The following is a 25,696-nucleotide window of genomic DNA, read 5'->3' as shown; positions in this document are numbered from 1 at the left end:
ACTTTGTTGCTAAGTAGTTTTCATCCAGTTGTAGAAATTATAGATAGTCCCAAAAAACCAACCTGATGCATGGATGTGATTGACCAAATGCCAAGGAAGTATACTGTCAAGTCTGCTTCATATAGGTGGCCAGTGCAGGTTTTTATAATATTTTGGACCTTGCTGCTATCAGTGCATGGGTTTTATACAAAGCCATATCTGGAAAATCTATTAGGAGACAATTCATTCAGGACTTAGTTGAAGAACTGAGAGAAAGATTTGTTCTCTCCCGGCAAAAAAAAAGGTGACATATGGGTGTGTAGCAAGTACTGAAAACGACAGATGACAAGTTAAGCGTAAACAAGTCCGATGCCACAGTTCAAAATGTGAAAATAAAACCCAAGATATTTTTCAAAATGCAAAGCACCCGTTTGTGGTAAATGTATAAAATTTATTACTAAATTTATTACTAAATTTTGTGCACAGTGCATACAATAAATTGGATTTTTAATAATCTGAAAAACTAGTAAGTAACTGCTAACATTTTTATTTTTTTTTCTACATTTATGTCTAAACTTATTTAAATTATATCTCTTCTTCCATGAAAATTAGAAGAATTATGTTTTATTTTGTTTAAAAGACATGTATGCTATTATGCTTAAGGAAATAAAATTTTAAATAATACAAATTTTTTAAAAATTTATTGTAATTTCCATTGATTGATATGAAGTACTTAATGTAAATTCTGAGAAATATTGATTGTTACATAAAAATAAAATGTTTTAATTAACTAAAGTAATCACCTGTGCATATTTTTAGGTGTTTTCTATTTAGGGCCAAATTGACGTGCACTGCGGTTCTGGGTATATCAAAAGTCCCGCAGTTCTAGTGTTAAGTTATATTACTATGCTGTCCATATCTTCTTAAATGAATTTTTTTAATTATGCATATAAATTCATAAATGTATGAAGCTGTGTTGGATTAATGGTATGAACTATTGTAGCACATTCACTCAAGTGTCAGTTTCACAAACTATTGAATTGTATCATAAAATGTAGTTAATATATATACATATTCAGTTTCTTCGCATATTTCATAATCTGGTTTTTGTCAAAAGTATCAGTTCTTATTGGAAATTTTTTTTTATGCGTTTTTTGTCTTCCAACAAGCTTTAAATAATACTTTTGTTTTATTAGAGGGTTCTTCAAGAAAAGAAATATGAACTAGAACAACTGTGTGAGAAGGAAAGACAGTTACTTCAAGGTAAGCTGATAGTTTTAAAATAAACTCATAAAATTTTATTAACTAATGCTTTAGTTTTCAATATTTTTAACACTTGCTTAACGATACTACTTATACTTGCCCATAATAATAAAAGATTTGCTGTTGGAAGTGTCAATAAGCAAACAATATTTTAGTTAGTACTCCAAAAAATTGAGAACTATAGGAAAAGTTTCTTGGATGAATGATGAACCTGCACTTTTTATGGCATTTTAAAATTTGCCCCAAACATTTGTCTCATCAGTCTTTAAGATTTTAATATACTCATTTACATTTATCTTATAGTCTGCAAAAACTCAATTTAGGAAAATCCTTATGATTAGGAGTTTTGTAGATGGTGAATTTATTTATTTTTTCTCTTGTTTAAGTGTAAAATTACTTTGAAAGTAAATTTGATGGTTGATATGCTGATTTTTTTATATAATTCTTCAATGCATTTTTCTAAAATAAAGAGTTCTTGTTTCCGCAAAAATTCTTCTCTCCGATACGTTTTCTCACTTGTACTGACATGTTCTAAATTTTTATTACATAATTTTTAAGTTTATGTATGTGGTTTAGTTAATTCATTACTTATCAGTTATACTGGGTCAAATTTTCTTAGTGATACTTATCTTTTTTTATCTCTAATTTTTTTTTGGGGGGGGGGGGAGTTGTAAAGTATAGTTCCAGTGACCATTATTTACATTCTTTCCTCATCTTTTAGTGCACCAATTTTTGCTTGAGATTTTTTTTTTTTTTCATTTAGCAGTTAAACATTTAATAATGTCAAGCAAGTATAACTTACAGAATTTGACACTAGCAGAACCAGGAGTTTATAGCCATCTTTCAAGAAATCGGTGCTTACTTCTCGCTGAGTTGTAAGACTACTGAACATTGGTAGTTTGACTCAAGTTCATATTCCAGCAAAGGGAATGGGGATTCCCTGCATGAGAGTTTGTATAATTGTCCCTTTGTGTAATGTGAATATGATTTTTTTTTCTTTAAAATGTCCTTGATTAAGCCATCTATTCTCTTAGGCTGATAACTTTTGTATTCTTTACCATTATTCAAATAATCCAGTACAAGTGTTTGGTAGGGTTACCAAACACTGTCATCAAGAACTGTGACACAGTATAACCAATAAGTACCATTAATTTTTTATATTCAGACAATACAGATATTATGTAAAATTTAAAAAGAAAAAAAAAATGTAAACAAAACTCTAAAAGTCATGACCAATAATGCACAGAATTCACTAATCAACATGATCCTTAGTCCTGAGTGATGTGAATTAGTGTAACTATCAGCTAAAGCAAAAGGACAACCTGAGTTATATAGATGCTAGATTTTATAATACTAGGAACTGGTATTCATTATATTATATAAATAACTTATGTGCTGGATATCTTTGGTGAATTCTATTTAATTTGAAATATACAAATAGTATTTACATAATCGTGTTTCTGTATTCATTCTTTTTGCTGTCTTCAATTTGATTATTCAAGTTTTTATTTTCAGCTAAATGAGCGAAAGAGCAAATAGCAGAATTTTATGTATTGTATGAATCACGAAATACTGAAATTTTGCTATGCATGGTGTTAATAATCTGAAAGTCAGTAAATGACAAAATGAATGAGTTACAGTTTACAAGAGGCAGATAAAAATAATGTAATAGAGCCATTTCCAAGCAAAATAATGCTCCATGTGGCTGAATACATCTGTCTTGAAATGCATAAAATCAGCACAGTATACATTACTTTAAGTCTCTTTTCAGAATACTCCTATGTTCAAAACACTTAGGAATAATACATATAGGCATCTTTGTTTGAAATGTAAAAAATAATTATCTAGTTACTTATCAGCAAGTATGTTTACTCCAGTGGATATTACTTTGGAAAAAGCAGACTTATTCCAGATCTTTAGACATTTCAGGAACTATTAGTAGAATGTCTCTCTTGGTGTCTGTCATAAACTGAGTCACTGCATTGTTTTAGACCATGCTGATAGAAATGAATCTCAGAATCAAAATTTAAAAAATCTGGTGAACAAAAAGGTTACGTCTTACCAGGGCTCTATTTCTGATAGTAGAAACACAGGCTTCTTTGCTGAAAATGCATCATTGTGCTAACTGAAATGATCTGTGGTTTACTTTAATGATATTTGCACTAAAATACAAAGTATGCTGTCCTGCATGTTATAACTTTATTTATTTCTTCTACAGAGAGTATGCTAACATTTTCTAAAAACCAAATTCAAGTATTGCAATTTTCACATCCGTAGCTTAACTCCTCAAATACTTTAAACAGAAGAGTAGTTATCTTTCAGTTGAAGATTTTGTATAAGTAGTTGAAACTGTTAATATCTTTTTCTGAAATATAGTTAAAAATTACTGAATTCGTAAAAAATATTTTTCAATGAACGATTATGCAAATTTAATTTAAATTTACGTTCATAACTCTACATATTTATTAAAGTTCTCGTGAGTCCAATGAATAGGAGTAATTTCAAAATATCATATTGTTTCAAATTAAATTTATACGTGAATTTAAATTGAATTTTTAAAAGTATCTAATTGAGGAAATCAATAAAAAGTAGCCATCTTCAAATTTCACTTAAGTAGGATTTTAAAATTGAAAAAATAATAAAAAATAAAAATTATTTTATGATAGGTATTAAAAAATAATAAAAATAAATTATTTACTTTAATAGGCAACTTAATTTATTAAGAATTTTCTTCAGGTGTGCTATTATTTTCAGAATTTTTATTTTTATTCTCACTCTTGCACTAGACCATATGATCACCAGTGCCATTTAAATCGTAATACATCATAAGAAAGGGGTAAAAGTTTTAAAAGGATCCACTGCAGAGTGGAAGATTGACAGAAATATATTGTTTAAAATATTCACTTTGAATTTAAGCTGCACCCTGATTTTATGTCTTAAAAATCTGAATAAAAAGTGCAGCTTAAATTTGATGTGATATGGTAATAACAATGCAGTTCCATAATACATAACTTTATTTATAGATAAAATTTATTCTAAGAGGAAAAATTTAAAAATTTTTAAAATTGTTTTACAAGAATATAGTAAAGTTAAATTAAGTTTAAATAATTCTTTTGCATCATTGCTGCAAGGAATGAAATTTGAATTTAACAAATATTCTCTGTTCATAAAAAGCTAATATAAATTAAAAATTTAATTAAGAAATTTTAATTGCAAAAATAAAAATTAAAGATTAATTATTGCTGCGAACTAATTTACAGTATCATGTAAATTAAGTGCACATATCTAAAACCATGAAAAAATATAATATTCCAAAAATTAATCTCAAAAAAATTTTAAGTGAATTTTTAACGTTAAATTAATTTGCATAAGTGAGTAATTGTTGAGCAGGCAGGAGACAGACTTATCAAGGGGAAGTTGCCTCCAAACCTAACTCCTCAAGGGTATAGTAAAATTCAAAACCAAAAGTAAAACCACCCTTGCCTATATGGGATGATGAAACACGAATTGAGTAACTGAAAAGTTAGGTTTGGAGGCAACTTTCCCTTGATAAGTCTGTCTCCTGCCTACTCAACAATTATTCACTTATTGCAAATTAATTTGGTCTTAAAAATTCATTAAAAAATTTTGAGATTGATTTTTGAAATATTATATTTTTTCATTGTTTTAAATTTGTGTATTTAATTTACTTATGCTCTTAGAATTTAAATGATATTGTAAATTAATTCTCAGCAATGATTAATCTTTTATTTTAGCAATTAAATTTTAAATTTTTTAAAAGATGGTTACAGAAAGGATTTCAGCTATGATTAAAGAAATTAAAATATCTTAAGATTTATGAAAGTATTTTTTTAAGTCTCTCAAAAAAGAAAAGTGTTTGGAAATAAAATTGTTAATGAGGAAGGAGAGTTAAGAATTAAAGTTATCATTTAGAGCAGCATTTCTCAAACTTTTTCAAGCGGGAATCACTTTTATAATTATAAAGTTTTACTGAAAATCTTATTCTTCTCATCTAAGAAAGATATAGGCAGAATTATGGATTTTTTACTCTTTTATATTCTGAGAGGTCAAACTTTGTGTTAGAATATACGAAGTTTGTCTAACATAAAGTTATTTTGGTATTTGTCTTATTTCTTGTTAAAGCAAACTAAGTTTGTTTTATACAGAGAACGGAAAAGCTAATATAAAATTTTCAGCAGAAGTATTTGGATGGAAGATGGAAAATAGAAAGTTCCAATATTGGCAAAACTGATTAAATCTCTTAACTCGCTTACATGGAACCAGTATTAAAAGTTCGTTTAATAATATGACTGATATTATGTCAGGATGAAGACCATTCTTGAGCAATAATAGCTTAGATGTCTCACAGACTGAAATACTATTTATTCTCATTATACAAAACTACGAGTCTAAAAATCCCTCTGATAACTATTGGTAAAGGTTTTAAAAATAATTTATTGCATAACTGGACAGCTTATTAAAATTTTTACATTCCACGAGTCATTCTCTTCTCATAAAGGCATTGTCTACATCACAATGTCCAGCAGATCATATTGTATTTTCCAGTTGTTAGCAAATGAAAATATAAACATCATAGTTTTCAGAAAGTAACCTCTCCCCTTGAAGAAGAGCAAGCTTAACTTAGCAATTATTTAAAAAAAAAAAAAAAAAAAAAAGTTGACAAACTAAATAAACAATTAACTGTGTGAACTGATGTAGTGAAATATAAATCAACTTTGATACATTAAAAAATACATATCATTTTTGCTTTGCCAGCGAAGTAATTTGAAAATACATGTGCATGCACATATGTATTTTGTGTTACTATTCTGAATTATTAGCCTAGAAGGGCTATTAATTTCATTTTGGCATTTTGTGTCAAAAATTTTAAAAGGCTGAATCAATTTTCAGATTGTTGCCGTGAAATATTATCACCCTGTATTATACAGTACAAAGTCCACAATACGGACGTCCATTATCCGAAATGATCTATAATCTATAATCCGGACCTTAAAGCCACAATTTTTTTTTGGGGGGGGGTATGCTTTACGCATGCGCGTTAATGCGTTGGAAGGATGTGTCTCCAGATATGTTAAAAAATGCTTGCCATAATTTATGGTCAGCTACCATATTTCATGGTGAAGACGATGAAGATTATAGCCGCGAATTTGAAGGTTTTCAGACATCGCAAACTGAAGTGAAATTTTCCAGTTATTGGATTTTAATATAAAATATGGAGTAATATGTAAAGAAATATGGAGAAGCGGTAATAAATGAAGATGATATAACAGAAGTTTTTCATTGCTGCAACAATGCCCTAATCATCAATCAATTAACAGATGGCGAAATCTGTAGTATGGCTCTAGATCCAGAACATACCGCTTCCAATAGTGAAGAGAGTGACAGAGAAGTTATTGAAAACGAAAAAATTTCGATTGACAAGTTAGTCAGTATTTTCGACATTTCAAGTACAGGACTTGAACAGTGGAACTTTGCAACTGAACAAGAAATTATGCCTATTTATAGAATTAAAGAGAAAGTATTAGCACAAAAAATGAAGCAACTTAAACAAGTTACATTGAAGGAAAAGTTTAATAAAGTAAACAAATAAATATTAAGCCTTTTTTTTTTTGTAAATTTTGATACCTTTTAGATTATAATTGCTCTTTATTTCATAAATTACGGTTTCATATAGAATTTCTGCATGCCATCTTACCAGATTTAAATTGATGATCTATAATCCGGAGAAACCCCTAATCCGGAATCGCCAAAGTCCCGATTACGGACTTTGTACTGTATTTAAAGAAGTTATATAATGAAGAATCTGCATAAATGTATGTATGTTTATCTAACTGTGATAAAACAACAGTACCTAGAGCCATCAGTTTTTGAATAATTTACATCTCCACTCGAATATAGGCCTGAATTTGAAATTTGTTTTATTATTTATTTCATGTTTTGTAAAGCATTTATGAGTTTTTGATTAAGAAACTCAACGATTTCAAAGGATTTTCAAAATGGAAACGTAATTTATATTTTAAAAATATAGCAATTGCAACCTGTACGGGGAAAAAAGAACATTTTTATCTCCAATGCGCAAGACTGTGTATCGGAAATTCTGTTTTAAATTATTTCATAATATTACTGCTGAATTGAATTTTATGGTTTAATTGTGAATAACATGATATTTAACACACAGAATGCTAAAAAATGCCTCGAGCATAATATAAAATCTGAAAGCTTTCAGATTTTTTTAAAAAATTATGTTGGGTTTTTACCACCGAATATTTTTCAGGATTTTCAAAATGGAAACGTAGTCACACCTGGTTACTATCAGTATATTTATATTTTAAAAATACAGTTAAGTTCATTTAATTTTATCCTGGTTTTATTCAATTAAGTTATTAGAAGAAAAGTTATGTTTGATTTTAATAATTCAAGGTTATCAAAATTTGGATACTCTTATTAGCTAAAAAGTAAATGAATATTGGTACTTGCATTAATGATGTGAATGAGCCTGCTTATTCTTCCCCAGTTGTTTAATGTTCAAACGTATACTTGTAACCATAAGTCCGAGATCATCATGCACATCAAGTGAATTACGCTTCTTTATTTTTATATAAGTTAGTGATGAAAACTCTGTCATACACAGAAGCAAACTGAATTATAATTTTTGAAGCACCATTGTATAGTTCACTATATTCCATTTTCACTGGTAATGAGGTTCAGAAATTAAACATACTTTCTGTTTGGAGTTTCATTTTAAGTATGGTGTCATTACCGAATTCAGTTAACTGTTCTCATTCTTTCAGTGACAGTTTGTTATTTTTAAAATCGTAATGGAAAATCACGAATCCATTAAAATTCATTACATTTACCATTTGGAAAATAAATTTCAAATTATGATCTCTTAAGTTTTTGATGTCTCCGAGATCTCTAAGTTTTGAGAATTCTTTTTCAATGATGATATAGTTTTCTACTTAAAATGATGAATGAAATGGTAAAAATTCTCTGTTTTACACAACTAATCCACAAACAAAGTTTCCACACAAATCTCTTATTTTCTCATATGCATTGAGAACAGTTAAAAAAAAAAAAAAAAAAAAAAAAAAAAATTATCTTATAGACAGAGATTTAGTTAATTTTGTTTTCCCAAATTAATTCATTTAGTTCTGAAAAATATGCCAGTATACTTGCCTATATGCCACTAGCAAGAAATGCTATAAAATTCTTGTTATTTTACGGAGGTTGGAACTTTAATAGTTGCAACACAGCTGAAAAAACACTACGCAACAAAACCAAAGAATATCGCGTATACCACACGTGAACTACATACATACCTACCTTACCTCTCAGCAAAAAGACTCGTCCTGCCTACGTCACGCGCATGCGGAGTGACGCGAAGAACGGATCCTTGTATTAGCTCGCGGTCTGAAGTAAGTGTTGTCGGGATGTTTTCAAAACAAGAACAACAATGTTGGATAAGAATTGAATGTGCCAGAGGTCGTACAGCACAACAGTGTCATCAAGGGCTTCAAGAGGCTTGTGGGGAATCTGCATTGCCTTACAGAACCATAGCAAGAAGGGTGAAAGCATTCAATAAAGGACGCCAAAACGTGGCAGACATGCTGCGGCCAGGTCGTCTGAGTGCCAGTGATGCAGATGTGCAAGCTGTTGCCGCACTAATGGACAGTGATCGACGCCAAACGATTCATCAGTTGGCCGGACAAACAAGATTAGCGCATACGACTGTGCTGCACATTCTGAAGGAACGCCTGTCCATGAGAAAAATTGCTTCACGATAGGTTCCACATCAGTTGACGGAAATGCAGAAATGGCTACCATATGATGCTGCGCGAACCCACCTGGAGCGCTATGAGCGTGAAGGAGATGCTTTTTTATGCCGTATTATTATGCTGGATGAGACTTCGGCCCGATTGTACCAGCCAGAACTGAAACGCCAATCAAATGAATGGTGTCATCACGACGTTCGAAATTTCGTCAGAACCCCAGCAATGTGAAAGTTATGGTGATTCTCGTGTACGACTGTGATGGTGTCATCCTAACGCTTACCGTTCCCCCACAGCAGACCGTCACTGCACAGTATTACTGCTCATTTTTGGAGCACAATCTCTGACTAGCTTTGAGAAAAAAACAGCGACACTTTCTGAAGAACCGTCCTCTCATTTTGCATGACAATGCTCGGCCGCATGCAGCGCAAGCTGTAACTGATTTGTTCAAGCGATGGGGCTGGGAAGTGCTTTACCATCCACCATACTCCCCAGATCTAAGCCCTTGTGACTATGACTTAATTCCTAAGATGAAGGAACCATGCTTCCAAACTGTTCCTGAGATTCTTGCGGCAGTAGATCGGTCCATTCAAACTATCAACAAAACAGGTGCTGCTACAGGTATTCTGCAACTTCCACATCGTTGGAAACGGGTTGTACGCAATGCTGGCGACTATATTGAAGGACTGTAAAACATGGTGATATGAATCACTTTTGCATTCCTTGTAAATAAATAGTTGCCACTATTAAAGTTCCAACCCTCATATGTATAACAAAACATTTTTGCAAATCTAGGAGGCAGGTTTTAAGAACCACAATTTGAGAAATGCTGATTTAGGGTCTTAAAGGAATTTCATAAAATGTTAAGTTGGTTCTTTCATCCGTAGGTTTGATGCTAATGGTTGCTCAGAAATAATATTTCACACTGTGCATCAAGTTTCCCTTTACTTACTTTTGTATAAGAAACATTGCATTTAATCTGTGCTTCATTATATAAATATGCTCAGTTAATTTAGTTGTTACATAAGTTTTCACAAATTGTACTTTATTAAATTGGCATAGTTTTTTGTAAAATTTCTTTTGATAGTATTTTTATCCTTTTTTAGAATGGAAAGATCGAGGCATTCGCATTCCTCCTAGTCCATGCTTAGTCACAAGAATTCACAATTTAGTGCCCCCTAGTTCTTGTAGTGTTCACAGTTGTGCCAGCTCAGACACCTCCAGTGGTGTGCCTGAAACAGTAATTTCTGATGACACCATTAGTTGTTATGGTTTTCCTGCTAATTGTGTTGGGCATGGGGGCTTCAAAAGTCATGCTGGAACTGCACATGCATCTCCTGTTATTGTACCAAAGCAATTTGCTACATTACCTAAAGCAGCAGGTGCTGTAAGGCGTCCATGGCCTACAATCAGTGGTGGAGCAGGATCTTTAACACCTAAAGGGTCTTGGGATGGTTTAGAATCCCAGTCAAGTACAGGCCTTTCAGAAAGTACTGATTTTTCAGAATCTTCAAGTCAAGACTCTAGAGCACATTCACCAGCTTTGTCAAGAAGGTCAGGAAACAAATCTGAGAGTGATTTACCAGACATTGCTCAAGATGATGAAGAAGATGAAGCAGATAGGGATGAAGTCACTAGATTGTAGTAGAGAACTAGTTAGATTATCCTACTAAATGTCAATTTCCTAACATGCATTTGCATCACTCGGTTATTTACATAACTTTTTCTGAACAAAAATGTATGATTAACAAATTATGTTTCATGCACTAAACTGCAGTTGAAAATTTTATCTAACATCCTAGTTTTCTAGTTTAGTGAAAATGTGGACAGATGTTTTCAAATAACTTATTAATTAGGGCAAATTTTTTCAAACAACTGATAAATGGTATTAAAATTTCTGTGTGAATGAATGTATTAATATACGTATTAGATTTTAATTTTAAATTAATAATTTATATTTTAAAAGTTTAAATCTTACTAAAATATATGTAAAATTTGAATAATGAGGGTGTTGATAATCCTTATTTATATACATGTATGCATTTACTTTTATTAAAATATTCAAATTTACATTATAACATCTCATGTAAAAAAGTGCAAAATACGTTCAAGTACATTTCAGAATACTGAGCAGTAAAGATTTAGTACTAAATTAAAGTATTGACTTTTAGGTATATTTTAGGAGATGTAATAATTTGTTTTAGGTATTTAAATTTTCACTTTCAAGCTGAACAATATATTTTCTTCACCTGTGATATAAAAAATGGTATGATTGATTTATCCTTAAAAAGATGTTATATTTCTTAAAGCCCAGTGAATTTTTTTTTTTTTAATGCAAAAGGCTGTATTGAAGCTATTGTCCTACCAAAGGCTTTAAGGGGTCTTTTTTCCTTTTATATTTAATTTTTACCGGCTGGAAATTTATTGTATATATGTATCTGCAAGCTATGTTCCATATCCAGCCATATTCTAACAAATTTTTTACAGCTGTTTGAGTTTATATTCAAAATGTTACGCATTATAAAATACATTCCTTTTCCTATCATTAGTTAAAATAAAGTTTCAAATAAAAAAAAATGAAATATATGGAGAGCTAGATTTATATGTAATATTTTTAGTAATTTTAAGTATTTTTTAAAATTCAGTAGAAAAACTGAGATATTTCTAGTGTTAACTTTTTTTTTTAAATTGGGAAAGCATGTTTGAATTGTGATCAAAGCTTGTATGTTTTTTTGTAACTAAAAAACTTCTAACTCAGTCTTGACTATTATTGAGTATTTAAAAAATTGTTTTATAAATAAGAATTATTAAAAAGTATTTGATTATTTTATTAACACATTTTGTAATTTTCATCTTCAAAAATTAAAAACTAAGACATAAATAAGTATTATAGAATTGCTATTTTATGCATCTATTCTGAAATAATTTTATTTTTGATCTTATGATGGCTGGATATATGTTCTTGTTGAATATCTTATAAAAATATTATTAATTCATTTTTTATTTACTGAAATACAATTAATAGTGACCTTTAAAGGAATTCTTTAATTCTTAATTTATTCCTTGAAAAATGCTTTTATTGAACTAGTTATGTCTATAAATTACTTTTAACTACTTTTCATCACAGAAAATTGTGAATTTTATTTCAAACTAGTATTTCTAATTCAAGAAAAGGAATAGAAAAGAACATGGCTACTTAAAGATCACATTTGGAACAAAGCATACAACATACAATGTTATTTATCATATGTGAATGGCTAACAGCAGTGGCATAAACTAGATTTCACTTGGGTTGGACCCAAATGAATTTTTTAGAAATTTTAATACAGGTAATTTTTATTAGTATGCTTTAAAGGTCACCTATAAGTTTTCCTGTGATGTTATTTGAAACTTAAGATGTCAAATATGAAAATTGGAGGAGGATCTTCCTGAATGTATCACTGGCTTATTGCACAATTGTATAAATTTATAGCAATTTGTATCAATTTATATAAAATAACTGGATATCATTCACTTTTGTTAAGTATTTTTGAAGTGGATTTACTGAGAATTCTTTATTCCTGATAATGAATGTAACCCAGATTTCTGCTAATGGTGATTCTGTGTTTCTAGTCTATATATACTGTACATAGTTATGTTTGTTATTTAAGAAATATATATTTATTTGAAATTTTATCTGTGCCTATATATGCTTTCTGTGATCGTTCTCAAATCTTGTGTCAATTAATGTTTGTACTTAATCTTTATCAGTCTCTCTGAAATGAATAGTGCCATAATTTTTCTCGGACTAGATGCTGCTGTAGTATCTCAAATATCTCTGGAAACATTGCCATTTAGGAATCTAATACCATCATGAGAAAAATGGTGAAATAATTAAGCTTGTAGGAACTATTTCTCTGCAATTTATTCCTTTTTTCTGCATGTCAAAATAAAAAATAACAAGAAGAAAATGTCGTTATAGCAATTAACAAGACTGTAAAAAGAAACAGTAAAATATGTACTGTTAGTATGAAATACCACTGTTCTCCCTCCAGTAAAAATTTCAGGTAGTGAAGGTAAAGGTAATTAAAAAAATTTAGGCTAGAAATGAAAATATTTTTTCCATATTAAAAATTTATATTAACTAAATTAAATAATTGAAAATATTGTCACAGAATTAAAAAATAAGGCATATACATGCAATGCAGGTAATTTTAAGCTTTGCATAATTTTATAATTTTGTCATATTGTCTAAAAAATTAGTGGGGCTAGTTTAAGAAATATTTTTAATTTATAGCACATGTACTTTACCATCATAAATTTTCATAATAATTGTAATTTTTTTTTCCTCCTTCAGTTATCTTTGGTTTCATTTATCATATCAGTTTCATTTAATGTTTTTAGTTTTCTTAAGTGAAAATATCATTTTTACATTTATTAGTTTGGTATTTTCACACAAAATTAATATCTCTTTTTCAATAGAATGGCTGTATTTTTGTACTTCAAATCTAGTTTCTAAATTGATTTTAATGATTATATAAGATTCTAAAAAGTAAACTCTTATCCTAAAAGTGTAATATTTAAAATTAAAAAAATATTAATATTTTCTAGCTTCTCCAGAGGATAAGCATATTTTGCATTGCACACAAACTATCTTGTAAGTGCAAATCTTTCTTGTATGATGTTGCCGTTGCTATTTGATTAAAACAATGTAGCATTTTGTTTAAATTATCTTGGAATGGACTATTTCAGTTTAAAAAAAAAACTCAAGATATTTTCCTTTAATGCAAAAGGTACGGACTTTTTAAGAGAGATCATTAAACTTTTAAATAATGATTTAAGTAATTAATTAAATTTAAGGGAAAATTTATAACAAACAGTATTTACAAGTTTATTTAGTAAGAGTATCGAAACCTCACTTGAATGATTTTGAAACCCGAAAAGATTTTATTTACATGTGACATATTATATCTTTTGTTCACAAAGTAATTCATCATTTCCATAATTTTTCAAAAAATTTTTCATAGATATATTTGTTGCACCAGCAAGATGTGTTTTCCTTGAAACCAACTCCCATTCATAAATAGAATTCCTTATAATAACTCAGCGACAATCATTTTAAGGAATTTTTTTGGTTAGCTTTTTGATGATGAAACAAATTTTCTTTTACAGAACTTCTTAAGTATCTGTAGAAAACATTTTCCAAATCACAATCATGATTCAGGTCTCTGCTGTTTGTTAGATGGTAACTGAGTTGGTGCTAAAAAAGGGCTAAGTCGGAGTCTTTTCTCATACCTTAACTGAGACACGTGCAAAATTTCTGAGTAACTCAAATTTTGTCAAAATTTTTCATTTTCTAAATAATTATAAAGTAATACAAATAATATAATGTTAACATGCTTTTCCAATCCAATTTTTAAGAACTGTACCGTAAAGAGCATGCTGACAGCTTCAGTTTTCGAAGTTAGTGTCTTATCCAAAAGAAGGAAGGGGGAAAAAAATCTGAATATGCACCAGAATTATATTTTTGTCTTGCCTGTTATGACTAACTTTGTTTTTATCAGTTAGTTTTTCAACTGGCCACAACTAACCCTGGTAACAACTGTATAAATTAACCTTGTTAGATAGTATGCCAATACTTAACCTTTAACTGCTGTGACAATTTTTTTTTGCATAATTACTGTGAGTGGTCTCACAAACTGCTTTAAAGAAACATGTAAAAATACATACTTTTATGCCTTTTTAAGAAATGTTAGATACTTTATGCATATTTATAGAATTCTAATTCATTTAAATCAGTATATTTTAAACATAAATCATTTGATTTTACGCAGATGAATTCATATAAAATATGACTATTTTCTTAGTTTTAAGGAAAAGTTTTTAAAGAACAAAGATTTTATTAAACATGCATGAAAATATGTGACTTTATTAAGTATTATTGTCAATTAAACCATGATTCTACAACAGTGAATTTAATTATTAATAAATAATAGATTAGTATATCTTTGTTTACAAGATGAATCATAAGATGATATAAATTCAAAACACACTTTTTGAGAGTACTGAAAACACACTGGTTCCTTGCATTCCAAGCATTTGTATGCTGTTTTTCTCTTCTTACAAGGTGGGCACAGACTACATGTTTTCTTTCTTCTAATTTTTCTTGATAAATCCATTCTCTTAATTTCCTTTTGTCCAAGGATTCTTCTAATTGTTATCTTCAGTTCCCTGGGCAAAAACGCAGAAGTTATCCCAACTTTCAGATGCAGTTTAATACATTGATTAGCTAATAAAAGCATAAAATGCTTTTCTTTTCAGTTTTGTAGCATCAGGATATGACTGGAACAACATATGAACATAAATTCCAAGTATCTTTGCGCTCTGCTCTAGAGCCTATTTTGCAGGATGTTTCATATCAGGGAGCTGAACTATTATGGTATGTTTTGGTGTTCGTACTGCCTGACTTGGTTCTTTTTTGCTCCATTTGAAGTGCTTTTTTCCATAAAAATTATCATTTTGTTCACAGTCAGTAGAAAAATTGATATTCATCTGCAGAAACTTTTGCTTTCGCTGTGAATACTACATGGTTCTTCAGAATCAGAGTATTCTACATCAAAAATATTGTTGACAAGATATTCAATTTCTTTTTGAGTCAGATATATGGAACGTTCTCTTGTAAAATTTGAAACCATATTTATCACTTTTGCGAAAAACAAGCATTTGATAAATGATGTCTATCATCCACTAAAACTGGTACGCATCTGCTGTGAGCGGTTTCCCAGACACCTTAAAAAGTAAAAAACGTGATAACTGAAACCGTAACAAAGCTAGAAGTGTGAAACTGGATATGTGACCTTGTGTGACGGGTTTGGGAAGGTAGGAGGAAGGACAGGTAAATTCTCCGTTTTTAGGGGTGGAAACGATGGCTAGAAAATCCTCAGCGGTCTGTCAGACCGCTCACAATAGTTAAAAGTTAAGAGAAGTAGTGAAGTGGTATTAATGTAAATTAAGAAAGGCAATTAAATTTCTTTATTGATTTAGATACACATGGAGTGTCTTTAAAAGGTTTATTTTGAAATTTTTCATAGGAATACTTTTTAATTGTTTAATAATTTAAACTCTTAGTATGTTTACTGCCTTTAGCAAAAAGTTGCCTATTTATCAAATACTGTTCTAAAATTATTACATCAGTTTGTCTTATATAATAGTTCCCTATTTGTAATTGTAACAGTTAACATGTTTTGCTGCTATGTATGATAATACTTGTAACTGCCAAACTGAGTTTACTTCTCAAATATGAGGTAAAGTATTACTGATCACCTTACGAATTTTGCTGTAGCAAATACATGTAATGCTTGTGTTTAGCATACAGGAAGGGGCTAAATAATAGACTCGGCGTACTGAAATAGATAATTTATTTCTCAAAACTTAGATACAAAAACTAAATGCTTTTTTTAACAGAAAACACACACACCCAAACTTTTTTTTTTGTTCTTGTTTATTCACTTGGCAAATGTTATAAGCAGACTGATTGAATTCTTGTTCAGTGATTCATACAAGACTAAGGGAAAATACATATTGCATGTCCAATTTTGCATGAATGCAGAGAAAAGATGAGTATTATTTAGTTTCGATTTATCTTGTAGATGGCAGACGGAGCAAAAATATTATATGCCAATTATGAGTATATTCGTGTGAATTTTATTTACTGCTGAAATTAATTTGTTGTATCTGTATTTAAATAATAAAACTGTGAAAAATAATTTAAAAACATAAAAATACAAACAGGGTCTTGGTGCATATGAAGGGAGCACCATTATCAACAGCAAATGTATTAAATATTTTTAACTACAGCATTATATATACAATTGTTATTTGGAGGATTTTTCAGAACAAAATATTTTTGCGTCATTAAATATTGGTGATTCTTAAAGATCTTAATAATGGTGATGGTATCATCCTCACTCATGTACATGTCTCATCAACATTGGCAATCTAGGAAATTAAAGGACTGATTGCTTAGCAAAACAAGCTGTAAATCTTGAAATTAACACCACAATGACATTGCATCGTTCTTTGAGAAACAGAGTAAAAAAATTCTCAAGTGGAATAAATTATTAAGAAATTCTATTGCCTCTCTAACTAAATTATTTTATCTTGCTCTTTACAAACTCGATAATAAATACTTTTTCACACAATTTTGAAATTACTACATTTCTAACTAAGCACAGACTTCAATTCATATCTGAAGAGATTTCAGCTATCTCAAATGGACTTATGTTCCTGTAGCTTTGGGGGAGTACAAAATGTCAAAATATTTTTTTTAGCCATTCAGAGCTTACAAAAGAAAAAAAAAATTCTCGGTTAAATTCTTTAGATATTAAATTTTCTTTACCTCTCCGTATGTCTGTTCAAGATAAAATGGCATTTTCTTCTTTCTGTACTTTTTCTAACATTTCATCTGTGAATTGGTAACTTTATTTTATTTAATTTTTTTTTACTTGCTTCTGTAAGTTTTGTGTAATAATATGTGGTGCACAAGGAGTTTAAATATTAAAAGAAAAAAGAAATATTGAGATACTACTACATTTTTCATACAAAAAAGAAAAAAAAATTACAAGTTAAATTCCTAAATTGCTTTCTGTACTATCCAAAATATGCTTTATAAAATTTCATTTTATTTTCCAATTTGTCATTTTATTAGAATATTTTAATATAATTTTAATCTTGTTAGATATATTTATATATATCTAACATCTTTATGTGGATAAGAAATTAAAAACTGAATTATTGTTTTAATGTTTTATACTTTTGATTCTATTATCATACTTAACATATTTTGTCTTTAAACTCACCTTTTCAATATACATAGTTCATGGAAGAATTTGATGTATCATGAAAAAAATCTTGTGATGAACTGTAAGACTGATTCAAACTGCTGCAAAAAAATGCTTATTTATCAGATACTATACTAAGATTAGTTTATGAATCTATTTGTTTAGCTATCAGCTTCATATTTATATTACAGCAATTGTAGGTATTTTAAAATGTATTATGTACTTATTTGAAAGCTCAGAACAATAATTTTGTTCTTAAATGCATGCCTCTATCAGAATTAATCGAGGAATTAGAGGTTGTATTGGGTGTTAATGAAGTGATTGTATATTTTATAAAGTTTGAAAAAAATCTAAATTAAATCTTTGAAGAAATGTATGGGGGCCTAGATTTAAAATAAATTTTGTTTAATGAAAATTTAACCAAAATGACTGCTATAAACTGGTTAAAATTTTAACAATTAGATTGTGTATAACTTTCATCTTACCACCCATTTCATAGAATAATATACAAAATATGTTATTGTAGAAAGTATACGCTTAATTAAAAAATATGCTTTATTAGTATTCCTTAAGAATATTTGATTAGATTTGCTTATAAACAACTTCTGTTCTTAACAAATAAAACAGAAAACTTAAACATGACATTTTAAGATGACCTTGTTATATGAACAGTACACAGTAATCAATGCTTTCTTTGTACCTGTTCGTATAGCTAAATATTATCACATTTCTTTTCAGAATTTATTGCTCGATTTTCAGGAAAGTTAGATATAGAATGTCAAAATATAAATTTCTAATAATAGACTTGCGTGAAAGTATAATGAGTATGTTAATTTAATGTGAGGGCTACATACATTGACAGCTTACATGCCTCTTATAAGATTTTCCCTCAAAAACAGTAAAGCAATTACAATTGGTTTTCTTTATAGTTTACTAGATTGCAAGGCATTTCAAGATATTATATTTTTTATACAATATATAATAAAAACTTATTGATTTCATTAAGTACATCTTAAAATGGAAGGGATATACATAAAACCATTTTTAAACTTTATTATTTATTTTGTGAAAGCTGATATATTTATTTTGAGTAAAGCATACTATAATGCTTGAATTACTCCAATTATTTTGCCTAGTTTTAATTTTACAGATTATTAATATAACTTTATAGGTAACTTGATTTATTTTTATCATTGCCTGAAAGTATTTCCTTAGTTGTGTATTATTTTGAATGTTCTTTTGATAATTATTAAATTATGAATGATCAAGTATTTCAAGTTCTTCAGCTTGTTCATGCTATTTTTTATGTTTTTAAGTTTATAGGTTCTTTTTATATCTGAAGAACTTAGGTGAACAGTTTCATTCTCAACAATCGAAATGCTTTATGGCATGTCAATGGAAAAATTATAGTGTCAGTTGTATTGTGAATGCACATTTTCAAGTGAATTTTGCTTCTGAAGGATATTTCTGATTCTTGAAGTACGAATAGAATAACTTATGATAACTGAAATTACAACTAAGAATAGGTATTATGTAAATTCTGTAAAAATTTAAATCTAAATGTAATAAGGTTCAATGCTAGGTACTTTATATGTGACATGACAACTTCTGCCCATCTCAATCCCAAATTTAATCAAGACCACATTGAACGAGCAGAATCCATGGATTTATACCCCTCTTTTAATGAGAATATTATTTTAGGCTTTAATTTTAAAAAGTTATTTAACATGCAAAAACCTCTCAACTCTCTTTTGTTTTTCAATATTTGATTTGTATTTAGATATTTATTCATAATCTACACCAAACTAAGAATGCTGTTTTGCCTAGTTTAAAATTTTACATTAGCATGTTTGTCTTCTAACTTGATGTGAAAACATACTACCATTCAATCTATATTTTTCTAATTCATTTATTACATTAGCATGTTTGTCTTCTAATTTAACATGAAAATATAACTACCATTCAATCTATATTTTGCTAAGCCACTTAAAAAAATGATGTAGACACCATGTGACTTCCTTCTATGCTTATTAACACACTTTTTTGCCGCACTTCATGTAAACTTATTTCTTTGCATTCTAACTTAATTAACCGATTTCTCAAAACAAGTTGAAAATGATAACAAAACCATGCCAAACATGGATAATTTTCATCATTTTAACATTTTAAAAGCTTCTATTACTGGAAGTATATATCTATGAAAATAAAGGCCAGGTAAGGGGAGTGAGTGCATATATATATATACCCTTTATTTTCATTCTATATATATACACACATACACCTTTGGTAGAGTCAATTGCAATAAAAACGGGAGGTGATCAGCTGGGTGTTATAGCAATCACATATACAAAATTTTTCACAATTATAATACTTCTTTGACTTCATACAAGGAAGTTCCCGCCCTCCTCCTCAAAAAAAAAAAAAAAAAAAAAAAAAAAAATGCGTTTAAAGAATTATGCAATAATTTAGCAGCACTGCATGTTTTGCTAACATCTCCAATTTTCTATGAAGGATTTGCACCTTACAATATAAGTGTTACTAATGTGATATATATTGCGAGAGACAGTTTTATTAGATGCATCACATTTTTCAGTATTAGAATATATATAGATTTATTATATTAGTATTATATATCTAACAATAAATATACTTTATATAATCTCAGCATTTTAAAATATACAATTATTTAAATTTAATTTTATTCAATTCAATTTTAATTTCATTTCCAAGCAATAGTTGTTCAACTTTTAATAAAATCACTAAATACTTCATTATAAATTATGTTCAAATGTGTGTCTATAAGTTGTTTAAAATTCTCAGCATGTACCATCTTTTAAAATGAAAACATATATTTAGCTTCTTGCTTTTTTATATAATTTGTTTTATTGAAAATTCATACAAAACATTTTGAGACATTTGATAATTGTAATTTCATAATGTTTGTAGTTGTAGGATTATGCACTTCAATATCTTCCTCTTTTATATACATGCAAAAAAAAAAATTCATGCATTATTTAATATTAAATTGGCATTTCGGCATATAATTATAGATATATATGTTACGGTGAAAGACCGAAATCTGGAGAATGTCGACTTTCACCGGTGAATATCAGCATTCTCTTGGTGTATGTCCGAAATATTTTCCAAATACTCTTATTTCTGGCTTATACTGGTCATTGTCGACATTCACCATATACTAATGGTGAATGTTGAACATATAACAATATTATATTTTCTTCTCCATAATTCAGTCGCGAATAAAAGCACTTGAAACTTGAAATAAGAACTTAAGAACATGAGAACCTAAAACACACAATACATTCAAAATAAGAAAGGAAAATAATAGAAGTTAATATACAGTACGTTCTAAATGAGAAAATAAAATAACAGTAATAAAAAACTTACTAAATTATGTGATTCAAATCTTATTTTGCAACAACTTAAACTATTATGGCACTTTATGACCTCTCTTTTCGACTTACACCAGAGCATATCTGCGATTGTCAACATACACTGGTGAGGGTCCGAATATACAAGAATGTAGTGCAATATTCGATCTTTCACCAATGTATTAGGTGAATGTTAACATTCTCCGGTGAAAGTCGACATTCTCCAATTTCGGTCTTTCACGGTAACATATATATATGAATGAGAATACCCAAAGTAAGATTCATGAATTTTTCATTTCTATGTGCCTTTTAAGCCAGATTTTTATTTTTTAATATATGTTGCAATGTAATTAAGAGAATGCACTACGTTGTGAAATTTTATCAGTTTATAAATAAATAAATAAAGATTTTCCCCCGTTTATTGTGCAGTATATTTTTGAAACTTTATACCAAATTTTTTCCTAACAGAAAGAACTATGCAATTTTACTTATTATGAAGTTTAAATTATATATATTAAAATAAATAATCTACATATTTTATGGTAACTTTCCTAGAATTATGTCTGTGTATCTAAAATACAATAAAATAATTTCTGTACAATATGTTGTCTAGTGCAAAGCATTGAAAATTGAGAAAATGTAGAATATTTAAAATAATAATTATATCTTTATGTTCAGTAATTAAAACGAACTTCTAAATTTATGGATAATTATTTATTGTCCATATATCGTAGCTGCCAACTCATCTGTTTTTTTTAATCACGTCTCCTGGTAAATCACCTAATCTCCTGGTTTCCTAGCAATATATAAAATTTATTGAATTAATGAAACTTAAATAAGGCAAATTCAATTCCCCCCACCTCTATAAATTTTATTTCACATAATTGTACTTTTTTCTTATTACATTTTATTGATCTTATTAAATTTAATTTGATTCGAGTTGTCTTAATCTACTGTAGACATTTGCAGATTTTTATATATAAAGATTCAAGTGAAGTTAATATTTTCATTTAATTTTGTTTTCTTCAATATATGGAACATTACTAAGTTTATTCGCACAAATACTATGTACATTAATTATTAATTTTAACATATTTAACCCCTTAACTGCCGCGGGCGTATATATACGCCTTGCTCAGCCGATGCGTTAACTGCCCCAGATGCGCAGCCGATGCGTTAACTTTGCGAATAATTTTAGGTGTAGCAGCGCAAAGCAAATGATAGCAGTTTGGAAGGACGTATATATACGCCTGGGGCAGTTAACGCATCGGCTGAGCAAGGCGTATATATACGCCCGCGGCAGTTAAGGAGTTAAAAGTACTTTGAAAAATTAAACCCAATGCCATAGGAATCACTCAGCTTGGTCTTATGCCTCAGTCTGTTGTAGCTCAATGCATTACAGAAAGGCAAGAAGAAAAAACATTTTACAGCTTATATTCAGGGATAGCATGAATGTATTACCTAGAATTATTGTGATATGGGAATGATTTAAATATATTGTATATTAGCAAATAACAAATACTTCATGAAGTAAGCAGCATAAATAATAATATCTTTCAAGTTAAGTTTTTAAAATAATGGTTAATTTATATTAATTTAACATAGATAATACTGGAAAAAAAAAAATCACATGTGAATTTTATTTACTTTCGTGTTTTTAGATAAGCACTGAAAATAAAATGTAAAAATGTGTGAATGTCTTATTGTATCTAATGGCAGTTTAAATTGTGTACATTTCAATATAACAAAGTAATTCCATTTAAGTTAGACCTATAAATAAAACTTTTATAATCCAAACTTCAAAAATTTTCAAGATAAAATTGAAGTCAAACTTTTGTTCACTTTTTTTTTTTTTTTTTTTAAATTTCTTCTTGAATATGGAAAGAATGCGAGATATTACAAAATTCATTACTTTTGCAAGTTTCTTGAAATGTGCAGTTGTAATGATATGTTTCATACCAAAACATGAAATTTATATTTTTATTTTCTGTGGAAATGTGATTATTATTGTTTTCTTGTTACTGCTTCATAAATTTCTATTTTGTTAAAGTGCAAAAACAGAATTTTTTTAACACTTTTATCCAATTACGAAGTAACTTTTTGAGTAATTAATGTGCAAATAAGTATAAATTTCATGTAAATGAAAACTCTCACTTTATGATAAATGTAATACTAGTCTGATTTTTTCATTTTATGTTTGGGTGAAGTTTATGTAATATGAGTTTACCTTGTTATGAAATACTCAAAATGATCAAAGAAACAATGCATTGTTAAAATTTGTACATAATGCATATTTTACTTTTTCACTATACTTAAATACGTGTATCGTGCAATTTATGTATTGTCACTGAACATTTCACAGAACTTTTTTTTTCATTTTATGCTACCATATTTTAAGATACGTCTTTATGTACAAAGCATATGCATGTTTTGTTTTCAAATATTTTATTAAAGAGTTAATTGAAGAAGTTCCTACATAACTTCTAAGGTTTGAAATGTTTTAAGCAAAATAGTGATACATTTTTCAGTTTTTTAAATAAATAAATTTATAAAAGCTGAAGTTGTTTTTATTAAAATTAAAATATCACAAATTTATTCTTAATAAGGATACTGAATCATTACTTATCTATTTTATGATCTATCACATTACAGAAGAAAAAGCAAATCTGTTTTGTATTACAGTTCCAAAGTAATTATTTTGGCTTTCTTTCAGATTCATGAAAAGTGTTTTATTTCACTTGTATCAAATATTAAATGGTTAAAAAGGTAACATAAAATGCATTTAAAACACATTCAATGGAGAATATCAGAAGTAAATTGTATCTATCGACTAATACAAAAAGAATACTAAAGTGTCATTGGCCAAAGCACTCGGCATATTTAATGTGTATTTTCTCCTATTTGACCTTATCTAACTGTAAAAACTTTTTTTTTCACATACTTAATAAGAACTTTATCATGAACTTTCTATTGTTGAAATGTTTTTTAATGTAATAGTTGCAGTAAATGGATTAAAGCAAAGAACAATAGGATTATCTAGATTAGATCCATAATTATCATATGGAAAATGTAAAAAATAATCATGACATCTTATAGTAACGGGATAAGCAATTATTGTGATGATGAATACATAAAAACAGCAGAGCACAAAACTTGTAAAATATTTGAATATACACTCCATTCTGCTTAACGCTCAGAAGTGTTCAGTGACTGGTGAAAAAGATTGTGCACACAGCAAGAACATTGTGCGCATACACTATGAAAATCAACAGTGGTTGCCAACAGAAAGCCTTTGTGGAAGATTTTATACATAGGTTGTTATGCCAATTAATGTAAATTTTAAACAAGCCACATTATTCCAATAATAATATATTCTCACAATAACCGAATTTTAGTCACAGTTCCACATAATTCAGTTATAAGCTTTACAGAATATTTTATTTGTATTTAAGTGATACATAATTATGTACAAAACCTTTTATGATTTCTTTTAAAGAGACTTAAATAATACAACTACTCATTATTTATAAATAATTTATTACAATGAACTGGAGAACAAGTATATCCATATATATTATATACATATTTCATTTTGTTAAAAATTTATTTTATAATTTTGCAGTCACAGTTCAAAAAGCAATACTGACTGAATTCATCACCAATTAACCTAAATAAAACTTTATCCCTTGTGGAATGTTTATACACAAATATTTTGCATTTAGATATATAAATTACAATTTTTCTCTCTTTATATGTATATGAATAAAGTTCTCAAAACTCAGAAACAAAGTCATCCTTACATGCTGGAGATAAATTAAGTTTTAAGCCAACATCACTTTTCCTACTTTCAAAACTCCTTTGCTGTGTTCGTTTGCTATCATCATATGCTAGTTCTTCAATGAGTGATAACTGCAAGAGAGAAATTGGTTGTTAAAGATTTTCATGAATGTAAAACCAATTATATGACCATACTATTTATAACACCTTAGTAATAAACCTGCAGTGAATGCTAGATTAGATTATTATTTATGATAGACCTTATCATAACCCTTTGAAATGGAGTAAATGAAAGACTCTGTTGCCTCTTAAAAGCACATGACATGCCAGATGGACAGAAATACTCCCAGTTATACAGCTGGGTATTAATTTAGCTATCAAAAATGACATAAAAGTATCTTGTTTTGAATTAGTATAAGACAAAACATTAGCACTGCTTGACATATTTAGTGCTTTGATCAATCACGCAATTCAATATATGTGAAAGATTGAGGCATTCATTTCTGTTGCCACACCCAGAAAGCGAAAATGTCCAATCTTTTGCCATCTTTGCAATCCAACAGATATGTATTTTTTGCACTGATTATGTAAGATGACCTTCAGGTCAATTATTGAGATCAGATGATGTCAACTGCAACAGTAGTGGTGTCAAACTGGCAGCCCCCAAACACATTTCAAT

At 28.8% G+C, this 25,696-nt stretch overlaps 2 protein-coding genes across 3 annotated transcripts in view; one reads left to right on the top strand and one right to left on the bottom strand.

Moving 5' to 3' along the window:
• The window catches only part of LOC118187126 (uncharacterized), a 140,521-nt gene extending 118,862 nt beyond the window's left edge, over window positions 1-21,659 (top strand). For both annotated transcript variants that reach the window (XM_085810814.1, XM_035357322.2), the window contains exons 5-6: window positions 1,176-1,242; window positions 10,139-21,659. In XM_085810814.1, the coding sequence (XP_085666940.1) occupies window positions 1,176-1,242; window positions 10,139-10,677 (606 nt within the window). In that variant the 3' untranslated portion in view covers window positions 10,678-21,659. The remainder of the gene's footprint in view (window positions 1-1,175; window positions 1,243-10,138) is intronic.
• Window positions 21,660-24,757: 3,098 nt separating this feature from the next.
• Vps8 (vacuolar protein sorting 8) overlaps window positions 24,758-25,696 on the bottom strand; it is a 155,212-nt gene continuing 154,273 nt past the window's right edge. The window contains exon 41 of the mRNA XM_085810815.1: window positions 24,758-25,149. Coding sequence (XP_085666941.1) covers window positions 25,012-25,149 — 138 coding nt within the window. The 3' untranslated portion in view covers window positions 24,758-25,011. The remainder of the gene's footprint in view (window positions 25,150-25,696) is intronic.

The sequence above is a fragment of the Stegodyphus dumicola genome, chromosome 2 (assembly GCF_044657685.1).
Source record: "Stegodyphus dumicola isolate Sdum_Otavi_A_Nest chromosome 2, ASM4465768v1".
Taxonomy (NCBI): Eukaryota; Metazoa; Arthropoda; class Arachnida; order Araneae; family Eresidae; genus Stegodyphus; species Stegodyphus dumicola.
Note: the sequence above shows the minus strand (reverse complement) of the source record. Positions and strands in the feature narration are given on the sequence as shown.